This window comes from Leptosomus discolor, chromosome 5 (assembly GCF_034619465.1).
Source record: "Leptosomus discolor isolate bLepDis1 chromosome 5, bLepDis1.hap2, whole genome shotgun sequence".
NCBI lineage: Eukaryota > Metazoa > Chordata > Aves > Leptosomiformes > Leptosomidae > Leptosomus > Leptosomus discolor.
In genome coordinates this window covers 81,960,385-81,974,339 of record NC_141395.1, presented here as the reverse complement: position 1 = coordinate 81,974,339, position 13,955 = coordinate 81,960,385, and the positions used below count along the sequence as shown (strand labels likewise).

General features: G+C 40.8%; 1 protein-coding gene across 1 annotated transcript in view; it reads left to right on the top strand.

Annotated features, from left to right (window-relative positions):
• The window catches only part of FER1L6 (fer-1 like family member 6), a 65,492-nt gene that overhangs the window by 36,095 nt on the left and 15,442 nt on the right, over nt 1–13,955 (top strand). The window contains exons 23-32 of the mRNA XM_086466046.1: nt 1,839–2,000; nt 3,125–3,308; nt 3,511–3,695; nt 5,207–5,329; nt 5,457–5,496; nt 7,269–7,384; nt 8,516–8,647; nt 9,670–9,795; nt 10,797–10,924; nt 12,749–12,919. Of these exons, the coding sequence (XP_086322172.1) occupies nt 1,839–2,000; nt 3,125–3,308; nt 3,511–3,695; nt 5,207–5,329; nt 5,457–5,496; nt 7,269–7,384; nt 8,516–8,647; nt 9,670–9,795; nt 10,797–10,924; nt 12,749–12,919 (1,367 nt within the window). The remainder of the gene's footprint in view (nt 1–1,838; nt 2,001–3,124; nt 3,309–3,510; nt 3,696–5,206; nt 5,330–5,456; nt 5,497–7,268; nt 7,385–8,515; nt 8,648–9,669; nt 9,796–10,796; nt 10,925–12,748; nt 12,920–13,955) is intronic.

Here is a 13,955-nt window from a genome sequence, read left to right as displayed (position 1 = left end):
GACCTCGCTGGAGGTGAAGTTCAGCATCAGCCACCCACCAGGCTTTTTCTGGGTCCCAAACTTTAACCAAGAAATGTCTCCTGGACTGTGGGCGCCTTCTCTGCCCTCCTCTCTTGCACCAGTTGGATCCAAAGTCCCCTTATGTTAGAAAGCAGGGAAATACAGCAGCTTTTCACGTCAGTGTAATGCCTGGATGCTGCCCAGCCTCACCACTCACTGTCACTCATCCTGCAGCCTTCACATCACCTGCCTATTTGCCTGTTTTGCTGTGCCAAGTCAAGCCTGGTGGCCCTTCCCCAGAAATACTCTCTCGGGAGCCCAGAAGCGGTTCCAGCTTTGCCTGTAAAGATCAAGCAATTGAGCTGCTGAAAGGAGAGAACAGTTATTAGCCCTGCTGTATCATTTAGTTAAGCTAGTGTTTTCTGTACATAGGAAAGAGTTTTTGTTACCAGTATTCTTTTTTCACACCTGACATTGTGAGGTAAAGCCCATGAACTACTCTGCTGATGCCAAAGAGATGGCTTAAATCCTTAAATGTAGGTGTTCCTTTAAATATTGTGCTGTGAAGGCCTTCCCACTGCCCCTGCAGTACGATTGCTTTGTGCTGCTTGTACATTTTCTATTTTATACTGCTGTGGCATTCATCCCAACTAGCTCTAAGGCACCCAGCTTAGACGTATCCTCACTGTAGGCTTGTTTGGACAGCTGAGCAGAGCAGCCACCCTCCCAGAGTGATTCAGATCTTAAATAGATTAAATTGTACTTTGGAAAAGCATCTCTGTCTCCTTCGGTTCTGGAGGGAGCCCAGGACCGCTCCACTCCTCAGTCTGATGCCTTGGGCACCTGAAAATCAGGGAAATTGCATCCAGATCCAGACAGTTAAATTGCTATGAGAACAGGTTTACAGTTGAAGTGCATGTATATATATAGTGAAATATGAACCCTGGAGGGTATGCAGCGAGGAAATAACACAGAATGAATATAACACAACTATTTTTGTTAAGATATCATAAGCTATATCTCACAATAGTAGAAAAGGGCATGGAGCTATTGTACCTACAGAAGTGTGCCCCAATTTTAACTGGGAACCTCCAGCAACAGAGCAGGATCTCACCGATCTTCATGCCCCTCCAATGCCCCTGGCTACTCCCTGACTCACACAAATCCCCAGTCCTGCCAGCATTCAAGTTGTCCACAAAGGCCCCCATGCTCCCTTTTGGTTTCAGTCTTCATTTCAGGTTCGTGAGGCTCACGGCTTCTCTCACCAACCATAATGTAACCGTCTCTTGCTGCCCCAGCCTGCTCCTGCAGGGACCCCCACCGTGTGCTATATAAAGTCCCATTTTTCCTGCATACCTCTATTTTACAGACTCAGTCTCCTTGTTCTTCTTGTTCTTCAAAGGAGCATGGTCCTTTGAGGGAAAGCTGCTTGGGGACCTCCTGCAGTCCATCGCAGACCTGAGGGCTAGCTCAGCTGGCAAACTCTGTTAATCACCTCTGCTCGTATGGGATTTGTTTCCTCCTTCAACAGCTCTGACACTTCAAACAAACCAAGTCCCTGCTGTTCACATAATTGCCTGCTGAAAAGACAACTTTTGCAAATGTGATTATTGTGGCTTGCTGTTGACAATAACTTCTTGATAATAGTTGGATGTTATTAATTGCTTCAACTTCCACCATTAAGCCTGATGGTTACTGGATATCATATTTAAGCTGTTTGTTTTTTTCTGGTAGTCCTGCATTCACAAAGGGATACGAGGTGGTGGGATCCCAGCAGTGGCTTCCCCCAGCCTGAGGGGTCTCTGCAGGCCACCCATGTTTGTCTCTTCCCACCACAGGTCCTGTTCTGGGGTGTTCGAGAGCTGAAGAAAGTCCAGCTCCTCTCTGTAGATCGCCCCCAAGTTCTCATCGAATGCGCAGGGAAAGGAGTGAAATCTGGTGTTATCCAGAGCTACAAGAAAAATCCCAATTTCAGTGGCCTTGCAGACTGGTTTGAAGTGGTGTGTACAGCATGATGCTCCTTGTCTGTCCATTTTCTGGTTAGGCAAGCTGTTAATTACTAATTTCCTTCCTTTCTTGTCAAATAATTTCCTCTGTGTCTTGATTAAATACAATCAGTTCTCATGCAAAACTACTGATTTGAAGATGCTTTAAAAGACTTCTGTTACAACTGTATGATAAAAGAAGATGATGTTCCTCATGTTATGTCCCAAGTAAGCAAAGAACTATGTTGCAATCAGATTTTACTGATAGGTTGGAACTTGTTGGCAGATTACAGGGATATTTTTAGTAGTTTCTCCTCCTCCTGTCCCATTTTGCAGGATAGTGCTCAGTTTCCTTTATTTTCTTTCAATTCTTATAGTTTTCCTTTGCATGTTACTGGGCTATTAAGGGGATTGATCAGTTCTGGCTTGTGAGCTCTGGACTTTTTTATATTCTAACACCTGCAGTTGTGGACTGGAAATCTCATTAATGCCTGTTGGCTGGGTTATCAGAGCTGGTACTTCCAGTGGACAAAGGTCAGCATTAGAAAGAAATAATCTGTTTGATCTGCTTTAGTTGCTAGCATCAAAAGAGAAGTTTATTTCTAAGACAAAAGGATATCAAAACACTAACCTGGATACTGAAGTACAATTGCTACAGGATTTTTAGCCTCCATTGTATGTCACATGTCCAAAGATCTGTTTTCCCTTTTGTAATTCATCCTATAAGGCATGTAACCACCCCGTGTCCACATCTCATGGGCAAACTGAGGCAGGTAGCCTTCAACAAAGCAGCAGTGGCATTAAGTCTCACAACTTCCAACAGAGCGTTTGTTCCTTTTGAATGTTCCTAATTCTCCCAGTTTGTTCTAAAAACTGATGCTTGTATTTGACAGCATGGGACTCAACTCAGTAGCACAGTCCATACGTTCCACTCTGTATTCTTAAGGACAAGGCTTTTTCCAGATTTTGCAGAAAACTGTGGACAGAACTATATTGCATTTTGCATTTTGAGTACGTTAATAGCTGAGCAGGAGAAGGGAGCAAAGAGTTAAAGTCTCATTGCTGTGCAGAACAAATATTCTATACATGTCCTGTATTCTCTAGCAATTCTCATGCTGCTGTCTGTCCTCCTCCACTAGGAGCTGCCTGAAAATGAACTCTTGCATCCACCACTAAGCATCTGCGTGGTCGACTGGAGAGCGTTTGGGAGGAGTACACTTGTTGGAACGCATACTATCAATTGCCTTAAGCAATTCCTATGTAAAACCCAGCTGGGTCCTCAAGCTGCACCAAACAGACTAGACACTGTAGAAATTGAGAAAGGTAATTGTCCAATCCTGGCTCCAAATAAAAAGACGAAGGACCTACTTAAGAGTCTTAACACTAGGCATGTACTTAGAAGTATATGCTTTATTGTGTTGAGCATAGTATCAAACCCTTAATGATATGATCATTTGATGATCACCAAATGTGATGAAAGCATTTCTAGCAAAATCTTACCTAACTTGCAAAGGTTCAATTTCAGCTTCACCTGAGTCATCCCAGCCTGCTGAGTTACCCCAAGAAGAACCATTTCTAGCTGACTGCATCTACGCTGAGGTGGAACAGGGTAGATGGACAGTGGTAGAGCCAGACCCATGTCTCGCAACACTTCCTGCCACTGAACCAGAGCGCTCTGCCTCTGAACCAGCAAAAGAGAGAAAACAGAAGGTGGGTATAGCTGAAGTTGCCAGCTTTCTGTGCAATCTTGCAGACATTATACTTTCCTTATAAAATGGTAGTCTTATACTTATCTCAGGATTAGAGATAACATCAGCACCCATGCTATCTTGCTGGCCCTGGAGAGAACTAGTTAGCAATGCGTCTTTGACCCCACATAATTTCATTATTTCCATTACTAGATACTTCCTTTCTTTCATTTTGTGCTAGATGGTCATCTCATGCGCAAGCCCTACTGGAGTAGCAGGATTTTTGCTTTTCCTGGCCTTGAATGATCTACTGAATTGCAAAACTCTCACTGTGAATGACTGTTTCTCTGCCCAAGGCATTTAGCCAGGGATGAAAACCCTCTTGTGTTAGATGCTGTGCAAACATGGAGCAGAAAGTCTGTTTCCAAAAGATCTTATGGTCAAAGTATAAAATGGGTGTCCATCTGTGGGTACAGGAAAACAGGGCACTTCTGGTCAGCATGGCTTTTACAGTACAGTATACACTTTAGTTTGTACACGTTTTTTTGTTCAGATGCATATGCTCCTCCTTTCAGTGTAGTTTCTCCCATCACAATCGCTCTTTTATTAACAACAATAAAATTAAAGGGTGGAGAACTGAGTTTCATTTCAGAACCTGTTTCTGCAGCTACATAAAGCATGCTTCTTTAACCTTTGATGTTTCAGTGGTCAGATGTTTCCAGCATGCTTCATAATTAGAAGGTCAAAGAAACCGCAGGGATGTCTTGTTCTCTAGATGTACACATCAGTCTGGATCTTTCATCTGGTACAGAGCAATTTTCATGCATGACAGCGAAGTATAGTAAGAAAAGAGCCCTAAAGGGAACCCTGTAATTTAACGATCTGCTTTATATTAATTATCATTCCCACTTGTCTATCATTCCCAATTATCTGTCTTTGCTCCAGCCTTCCCAGCCAAGGTGATAACTCTTTCTAAGGGTGTAGGATGAAACATTCTATTTAACAAGGGCCAATCTTTAGGCAAAAATGAAGTTAGTAAGATTTGCCACATTAGCAGGTGATCTTCAGGATCAGATTTCAGCTTTTTGTAAGAAGAGAACAGGCAAACTGCAGCAACGGTTGGGACTCTCCTCTTCCAAAAGGCCATGAAGTAATAATGTGAGTTGTTAAAATACTTGCAGATGTAAGTGGGAGAAATCAATTTCTATCTGAATGTTCACATCCCTTAAGACATCGCTACCTATTTATCTGTGTAGATTTGACCTTTGTATGGGTTGCTCCTGTGGCAGTGTCTCAAATGTTCAAAGTTTTGGTATCATCAGCAGGTAATAAAGAGATAGCTTTAATAAAATTATGATAATGATGAAGTATCTCAGAATAAAAGACTTAGATACTAATTTATATTGCATTTTATTTAGCTCTTGGAGGCTGAAATATTCTTCATATACCCCTGTTTGTGCGTGATGTCTTGAGTCAGGTGATAAGTTTTAAACAGTTCTAGAGTTCAACAGTGTTTTCCCCATGCTTTAGTAGGATATGAAAAAATCCATCCGACAGTCAACAAAGAAGAGAAAAAGAACACTTGCAGATGAATCAGCTGAAAATGTTATTGACTGGTGGTCAAAATACTATGCTTCTGTGCTCAAAATGCAACAGGTAACTCACCCAGCATGCCAAAACTGGCATGGATGAGCAATGTTGTAAAAGTAGATTTACTGAATGATTCCTTTTTGGTGTTGCATTCATAATGAGGAGTTTGTCCATTGTCTTTTTCTTTTGAAAGGCAAAAGGAATATTTTCCAGAGAGGGAAAACCAGAAGACAGTAAGTAAATTATTTGCATTATTTTTTTTGTTATTTTGTACTACTAATACTTTGCTTCTTTACTATTTTACCATCGACAATTAATGTCTGGTAACAGAGTGCTGCTGGTATACCGGGTTCTTTCCTCTGCAGCTGATCAGATAGTGGGTAGGTTAAGACTTCACAGGCAATGTCGGGTTAACATAAATTTCCTGTCATTCAAATCTCATGCACAAAGATTTGCAAAGTCAAAGTCCTAAATGATAGAAGGTGGAAATTATCCTAATCATAACAGGTTCAGAAAAAGAAGCTTCTCTCAATTTTGAAACAAATTCAGGATCAATGATGTAGGAACTGCTTCTGCTAGGAGACTCCGTAGTCATGTGTGTTCCTTCCATAGCTGGAAAGCTTTGAGTCTAGCTCAGGTTCTAGTGGAATTATTTTTGCACAAGATCCTAAATGAATTGGCCAGAAATAGGCCCTCTGTGTGTGTATGTATGTATGTCGCCATACATGTGTACTCCATAGCTTAGCAGGCCCTCCCACAATAAAACACAGCTCTAGAAAGCTCTAGAATTTTTTTTTTTTTTTTGACAGATGTGACTGCTTGAGCAGACTGGGAAAGAAAAAAAATGTTTACTGTTTACACAGAGCTGCTATTCAGAATTAAACTATAGCATCTTCCCATGCCAGAGCTGACTGCACTTCACCAGTGATTGAGGTGATTTCTATTTTAAAGGAGGTGTTGAGATTGCTCTGGATGGAAGACGCGACCTAAATGTCATTCTGGAAATAGCGGCTGACAATATTTCAGTGATCACCAGGGCTGCTGAGAGATGAGGCGGAGATCAGTTCCCGAGTGAGACTCACTGGTCCACATGGAGGAAATATTTAGATAGAAAGTGTTCTACAAAGGTGTGATGTTCACTTACAATTAGAAATTTCCTTGACATTGTGACATCCACCCACACGCTATTCAGACAGCTGTGGCATATTTTTTTGACTGATGACTTCAGATCTTGTAAAATCTCTTCTGACAGTTTTTGTTACATATTTACACCTATGATGATAAGCATTAAACATACAGGACAGCATGACATAATACATACATATATATATATATTTCTAAATACTTAGTGATATCAAACACACACAAACTACTCAAAAAATGAAAGTAAAGTGAACTCAAAATACAGATTTCAGCGAGGGAACTGATCCATCTCAGTGCCGCTTGTAAGGGCTCATCCTCTTTTTGTTGGGAAGTCCCCTCTCAGTGTTTGGAGTCTGGTTTGAGGCTGGTCAGATACCTCCTCCCATTTCTCATACTTCTAGGCTTTCACAAGGTGAGATATACTTTATTTTGTGATATCTTTAAGCAGAGAAGTTCTTGGATCACCTCATGTCTGAAGGACCAGCCAGCCTAAATAACAGCTTCCAGTTTTAAATAAGCCTTGATTTTTACATGGAAGCTGTTAAGATTTGTTAGTCTGCATCTGAGAGGAGTCAGAGAGGAAGGAAAAGCATCCTCTGGGATATCATCAACAGGGAAGGAGTGATATAGGACACCATCACACTTGGTCGGCCAAGATCATCACAAAGACTGATAGCCACATAAAATGCCACCTTTCTGCCTGGGAGGAGAGGTGGGAAAAGAGAGGACCCTATGCTTGGCAGTAGAAGAATGAATGGAGAAGGAGGAGGAGGACTCTTTAAAATGTATTTTGCATCCTTATCTGAATCATTTGATGTGCTTTGCTCACTAAAACCTGCATGATGTCATGAAATCTCTGCAGACAAGCAGACTTCTGACCACATTGCATTGGTCATAGAAGAGGAGACAGACAAAAAGAAGAAGGATAAGACATTGAAAAGGAAACAGAAAGAAACTCCAAACCTAGCAACACTGCAGGTAAGTGAGAAGTAAGGCTGAGAGGTAAGGCTGTTGTTCACTGTCTCCCCAAATCTTGACATCAGCAGCCGAGTTTAGCAAACACTCCTTAATTGAGTTCAAACACTTTAAAATTAATAAACCACACATTATTAGAGTGATAATGCACATCAGCACATGGGGCCCAGGGGAAACCAGGGTCTCATAGGGCAGATGTGGCCCACTTGGCCTTAGACCCTCAATTTACCAGTATAGACACATCCAGTGAGTCTTAAGTGAAAATTCAGTTTTGTTGTTCACCTCTAAAACACTGAATTTGGAAATTCCAAATTTCACGTTGGAAATATTTCAACCTATTAAAACTTTTTTTAAAAAAAAAAGTGCAGAAAGCATCACTGCAATCTCTAGTACCTCCTCCCTGATGGGGTGGTAATGTTCAGCTTGCATTAGTTTTGGGTGGGTAACAATAGAAAGAATTTAGAGAAAACTATATGGGTCATGCAAAATGACTGGAGAGATGAGGAGGTTTGAAAAGATTAGGACTGCTTGGATTAGATTGTGGCTGAATAAATGGGAATTTGAAACTGCTGTTTCCATTTTTTAAGAGAAGGCACTAATGTAGGCCCTTCTATTTCACATTGAATAACACTTCATAAATTACAGGGAAAGAGTGTTGAAAAAAACCACTGTCCTTTTAAAAACGATTTGGTCTTTTTACCTGTCCTAAAACTCTGTCTGCACAAGGCTTTATTATTGTCTGCTTTGCTCTCATATTCTGGCACATTAATGTAACAGAATGGGTCAGCACATCAAAGGCATACTGCAGAGGAAACAGAAGCAAAGAGCAGCACATCCACACTGGTTTTCACCCACATCAGTGCTTACAATGTTCGGTCTGGCCCTTCTAGAGCCTTGTCTACCTGCTGCACCAACGTGCTGTTCCAATAGCTGGGAAGGACTTTGGTTAAGGACAAAACTGCTCCTGTTTTGAGTGGGGAATTAACTTTTTTTCCTCAAGGGCTTTAGCAAAACCTTGGGTTTATTAAAATCTTTTTTGAGTCAAAATGGATTTTTAGTCATCCTGTAATAAAAAAGTTGATATAAATGTATTCACTGCACCACAAAAAATAAGCATTCTCCTATTTTTCAAAGATTTATGAAGGAGACTTGGAGAGTGAATTTAATAACTTTGAGGACTGGGTGAAAACTTTCCAGCTCTTAAGAGGAAAATCTAATGATGAAGTTCATGCTGACTCTGAAGACAGAATAATAGGAAAGTTTAAGGTGAGCTTTAATGTTGATTAAATGGGTAATAATTTAGAGACTTCATGTTTTCATGCATATTTCAGGTATACCAAAGATGAAAGAAAAAGACAATGACAGTCTGTTGTAAATAGAATTATCTCTTTTATTGGATCTAGAGTCATGTTTTCCCTTTCTCATTATCCGACAGATGAAAGCAGCATCCAGCACCAGGTGTTCACTCTCATTTTGAACCAAGGAGTTACAAAAAAGTTTTAAATCACAGAAAAGGACAGAGATACATTATGTAGTCCAGATTCTGCTAATGCAGCTTTATTACTGCCCTATCAATTATAGCACCTTATATGTAATTTTCAGTAATATTAATGGAGGCCCTTACAGCCACTCCGGTTGGAAAAAATTGCAGAGCCAGATCCAGGGCACCATTAGGCAATCTGAAAACATAGTTCAAAGCATGAATAATGTTAGTAGGATTTCAAGCACTTTGTAGTTTAGAGGAATTGATTGAACTCATTGATACCTCAATTAGTTTGCAATGCAAATTTCTGTTCAAATAACTTGCTAGTTGCTTTCAGGCAGTGTGAGCTACCCAGTAGCATGAGTCAGTATTGACTTATATGAGTTGTACGGTGGCTGCAAAAATACAGTTGTCTTCCAGTCACACTGTTGTGAAACTAACCCAGTGGAACTATCAATTTGCAAATATACAGTTAAGAGTAAAATATTATTTTCAGAAAATTAAGACTAAGAAAACTAGATTTAGAACACCTGCACGTGTTAGTCCTTTAGAGAGCTAAAAGCATGCAAGCACTTCTTGCAATCACCTAGGTGTGATAATAGTACTATGTTATAGAGCAGAGACATTTTAAAAGATGATGTTTAATGCACTGAAGCCTGTGTTCCCTTTGAGTGGTACCACACGATGTGTTGTGTATATGTGCTGCAGTGCAGGCTGCATCAATGATTTTTTTTGCATTCAAAGGGTTGCTTTTGTATTGCACTTGGTCTGTTTTCAAGTGAGATAAAAGACAATGCATTACCAGGGTTCCTTCTGCATATACCCAAGTCCTGAGGATGGCAGCTTGCTGGATGGAGGGCAGCCCCGCATCCTGCAAGGGATACCACCAAACCACTCCATCAAAGTCCTCATCAGGGTTTATATTGTGGCAGTAAGTAGACAGATGTTCTTTTAACCTTGAAATAACTTGAGTGTTTCTTTTCAACTCAGTTTACCTCCAATGTCTTTGCAGTGAAGCTTCCAAAAATCCTCATCCGTGTGGTAGAATTATTTTAAATCATATTTCAGACAATGTTTCATGTTGTAGAAGGGATGTTCAGAGCAGAAAATGTTACATATTCCTCATGATAAATCACAAGGCTGGAGAATCATTTCACTTGTTCAAACTGAAAGGGCTAGAGACATAACTTAACATAGTATGGACAACCTGCTCCAGCCACATTATGCAAATACAGCCAGTTTATTCAGTAGAGTTTTTTCAAAATGACGCACATTTAAACAAAACCTCAGTAAGGGGGAAATGGGAGCCTATTTTTCAAGGGCTGTGAATTGCATGTAATCAAAGTGGTAAGCGCTGTGAATAAGTATGGGGAGGAGAAGGAGGTAGAAATATAGAGGACAATATGGTGAGAGAGTGTGATGAAAGAAGTAAAAGAGAAACAAGAGAGTTGCAAGTGATCAAAGAGGGAAGGATGGCACGCAAAGATACAATGGCAAACAAAACAGAAGAATAAGAAGAGATTGCTTTATTTCCTAAATATAAAAACTTCCAAGCCATCTCACAAAACCAGTCTGAAGAGTTGGTTTGTGCTGTTCAAAGATCTGGACCAAAATTTTTGGGAAACCTTTCCTGAATCCTACATGGACTTGTGCAGCCAGCTTCTTCCTCAGCGTGGCCTCTCCTGCTCATCTTTTTTCCCTTTCAGTGGTGGGACAGCACTTACATCTGCTCCACCTTTGCAAACTCTCTTCTCCAGATCATCTTTTCCCAGTAGCCTGCAAAGCTAAATTTCGAATTTTACATTACATGAGGCAAGCAAAGCCCCTGCACTTCCAGAACACCCAGGACTGGGCAGGAAACCCATGGTCCTGTGTTGTGACCATGCTGTGTTTAAGCAAGCTTCTTGAGGACACAGTCTTTCTTCCTAACAGGCATTTAACCTCAGCCCAGCTGATCCAGATGGCAAGTCAGATCCCTACATTGTGCTGAGACTGGGCAACACAGAAATTAAAGACAGGGAAAACTACATCCCCAAGCAGCTAAACCCAGTATTTGGAAGGTCAGTTATGGCTTATTTTTTTATTCAGGGATAATTTCTGCTTAATCACTTGACACCACTATTGATGTTACAATTACAAAGTGTTTGTTATATGCTGATTTCTGCCCGTTTGGTTATTTTGTAATTCTACTGGTTAAAGTGTTGAGAACTGGTGTCACCCTGTATGATTATAAATTACTTCATTTTTGTACCAGTCAAAACACATCACGGAATGCAATCTGTGAAAGGTTTTGCAAAATGATGCATGAGAGGAAATGAGGCAACAAATTATATTGTCCATGCAAATTAATGCAATTGTTAAGTTTAAAGTGAAATAAATATCAGCACAGTAAAGTGTGATTTCACAATCTTTGTTGTTATTTCAGTTTGAATAAAGTGCCAACTAAATCTCATAATTTTAGGACTAGGACAAAAATCTAGATTTTTGAACCCACACAGCCCTCTGAATAGGGGAGCCAGGGGCAAACTCTCAGTAAACATCAACTTTGTATTATCAATGCTGTATACTTATTTATATTGTTAATGCTAATAGCTGTGATTTTTTTTTGCCAGTAAGTTCCCCTGTTTTAAGAAGGTTGGAAATGTTTTGAATTGGGATGGAGTTATTCTGAAAGAACATTAAGACAGAGAACTATGCTATGCTAGACTGAAAGCCCCTTAGGCCAGGTTTCTGTCTGCAAAAGCAGACACTTAAAGAAAAAAGTGTAAGGAGAAAAGACAAAAACAGAGCGGTCCCTCCATAGCATGCCATTCCAGTTCCTGTGATTTAAGCTCTTCCTTAGTAGAGGTTGCAACTGAACCATCATTATGATAAATCGTAAAGCACAGCCATTATAGATGAAACAGAAAATCACCACTGTGTTTGTTTTAGAGAAGGTTAGGAATGGGCTGTTCATTTAGATAGTCTTTGCTGCTGCTGCCAGTGGCAACACTGGGGTGACTGGACTAGCAACCCCTTCACAGCAGTAGCATCAGTCATAGTAACCACCTCTTGCCATCCCAGAAACCCTGGTCAGCATGGCACCATCAACCTTTAGGAACCCCAGACCATTCCCAAAACTCTCTCTCCTCCAAAAACTGCTTTACTGTTACTACAAAATAGACTCTGGCCACTTTGAGAACAAGGGCAAAACTCGTCCTTCAGGAGACAAAGCTCAGTTCTGCCAGTGCTTTGGAGAAATCTGGAGTCAGTGTCGTGCTGGTGAGGATGTCCTCCCTAATTTGTCAAATCCCTTTTAAAATTGCTTTTGTGTTTTCAGCTTCACTAAATATCTCAGTGACAATGATTCCCATCCCTGAAAAATGTGAAAAGAGAGTTCTGATTTTTTTTTTTTGAGACTTGGATAAAGCTTTTGCCTGATCATTTTGTTGGGTGCGTCCAGATTCCTATATTCAATATTTAACCTGGAGCTTTTGGAGGAAAACAGAAGAGACTCAGATGTCCCTTTTGGGGATTCTGAAAAGCGTGTGAGAACTCTTACATACAGCTTTATTAGCTTTGCAATTTCCATACTTCCACCTTTGTTGGATTCAGGATAAATCATTGCAGCTGACCAGCTCTGAATCATTGCTCTGTCAACTGTAAGTAGGAACAATCTTAGAACTGTACAGGCGGTGGTAGGGAAGCAAGAGAAGGAAAATGCTTTTGCACTGTGTGTTTCCAGTATGTTCAGCTATTTCATTGAAACACAAGACACTACCAAAAAACCCTGCTGCTTATTAGAAGAGACACCGTCCACATGTTGTTTGCACAGTATCCATTAACTTAGTCTTTTAGGCTTCAAAACAGATTTGACTGCACATAGGTCTCAATTTTTGCTGTAGATCATTTGAAATCCAAGCTACATTCCCCAAGGATTCCTTGCTCACAGTCCTGATCTATGACCATGACTTCGTGGGAACAGATGATCTCATTGGAGAGACTAAAATTGATTTGGAAAATCGTTTCTACAGCAGGCATCGAGCTACCTGTGGGTTACAAAGTCAATATGAAATGTAAGTACCTCTTCAGACAGCAACAGAACACACAGTGAATGACTTGACTTGCAGGAGAAGTTCCAGATGTGGCTAAATATTATGCTTTCTCCAGCACAAAAGTGCCTCAGGAGGTATTTTAATTAAAATTGACCACAGAGCTTAGCAGTGGCTTTGAGTAGCTGCCAGACTCAGTAGGAAGCAGATACTTTAAAATTAGCAGCACTTTTGTTCACCAAGTATTTTAGATAGTAAGCAGCCTGTGTATAACATATGTGCTTGATAAACTGCCTTTGGACAGGCATAAAGGGCAAATGGAAAAATTCTCAGAGAAGTTGACAGGGCTCTACTCTGCTCTCCATTATTCAGCTGCAACTGGAGTGATTGCAGCAAGGCTGGTGGGACTGGGGCAGTGGGAGCAGAGCAGGGCTGCAGGCATGGCCTCTGTAACAGAGATGGGTCACAGAGCAGTGGTGTTGAGCTACTGGTCCCTGTCATATGGTTCAACTCTCAAGGATGTTGTGCACAAAGATTAATTAATGCAGAGGATGTCAAGCTAAAATAACTCTGTTGCCCTGGAGTGGGGCACTAACCTGGGAGATGTGAGTTTGGGGTTCTTCTGTCACAGAGGCACCCAGAAAACAGACAGAGTAGTCACTCGGAACACTCCAACAAACCTAGGCAAACCGCAAGCCTGGATGCCAGGCAGAAGCACTTGCAAAACAAACAGAGCAGCTACTCAAAATGGGGATTTATTCCAACTAAAAGTTAGCCAGCGCTCCAACAGACCCAAGTAAAGTTCAAATGTCAGTTGGGAATATAATACTACACAGCTTGACTTAAGAATTCGTAAGTTTTGTAAACAGGTCTTTTAGAAAAATTATTCAAAATGTGCACAAACTCACTTAAGAAAGGGGGAAAAAAAATCTCCCACTTAAGGGTACCCAGCAACTGGAATCACTCACCCAAAAGGGGCAAGGGCTCACTCAAGGATATATCCAGCAGTATTCATTCGCCAAACAGAGGGGTGAGGGATCTCAGCCCCTGAGAATTTCTT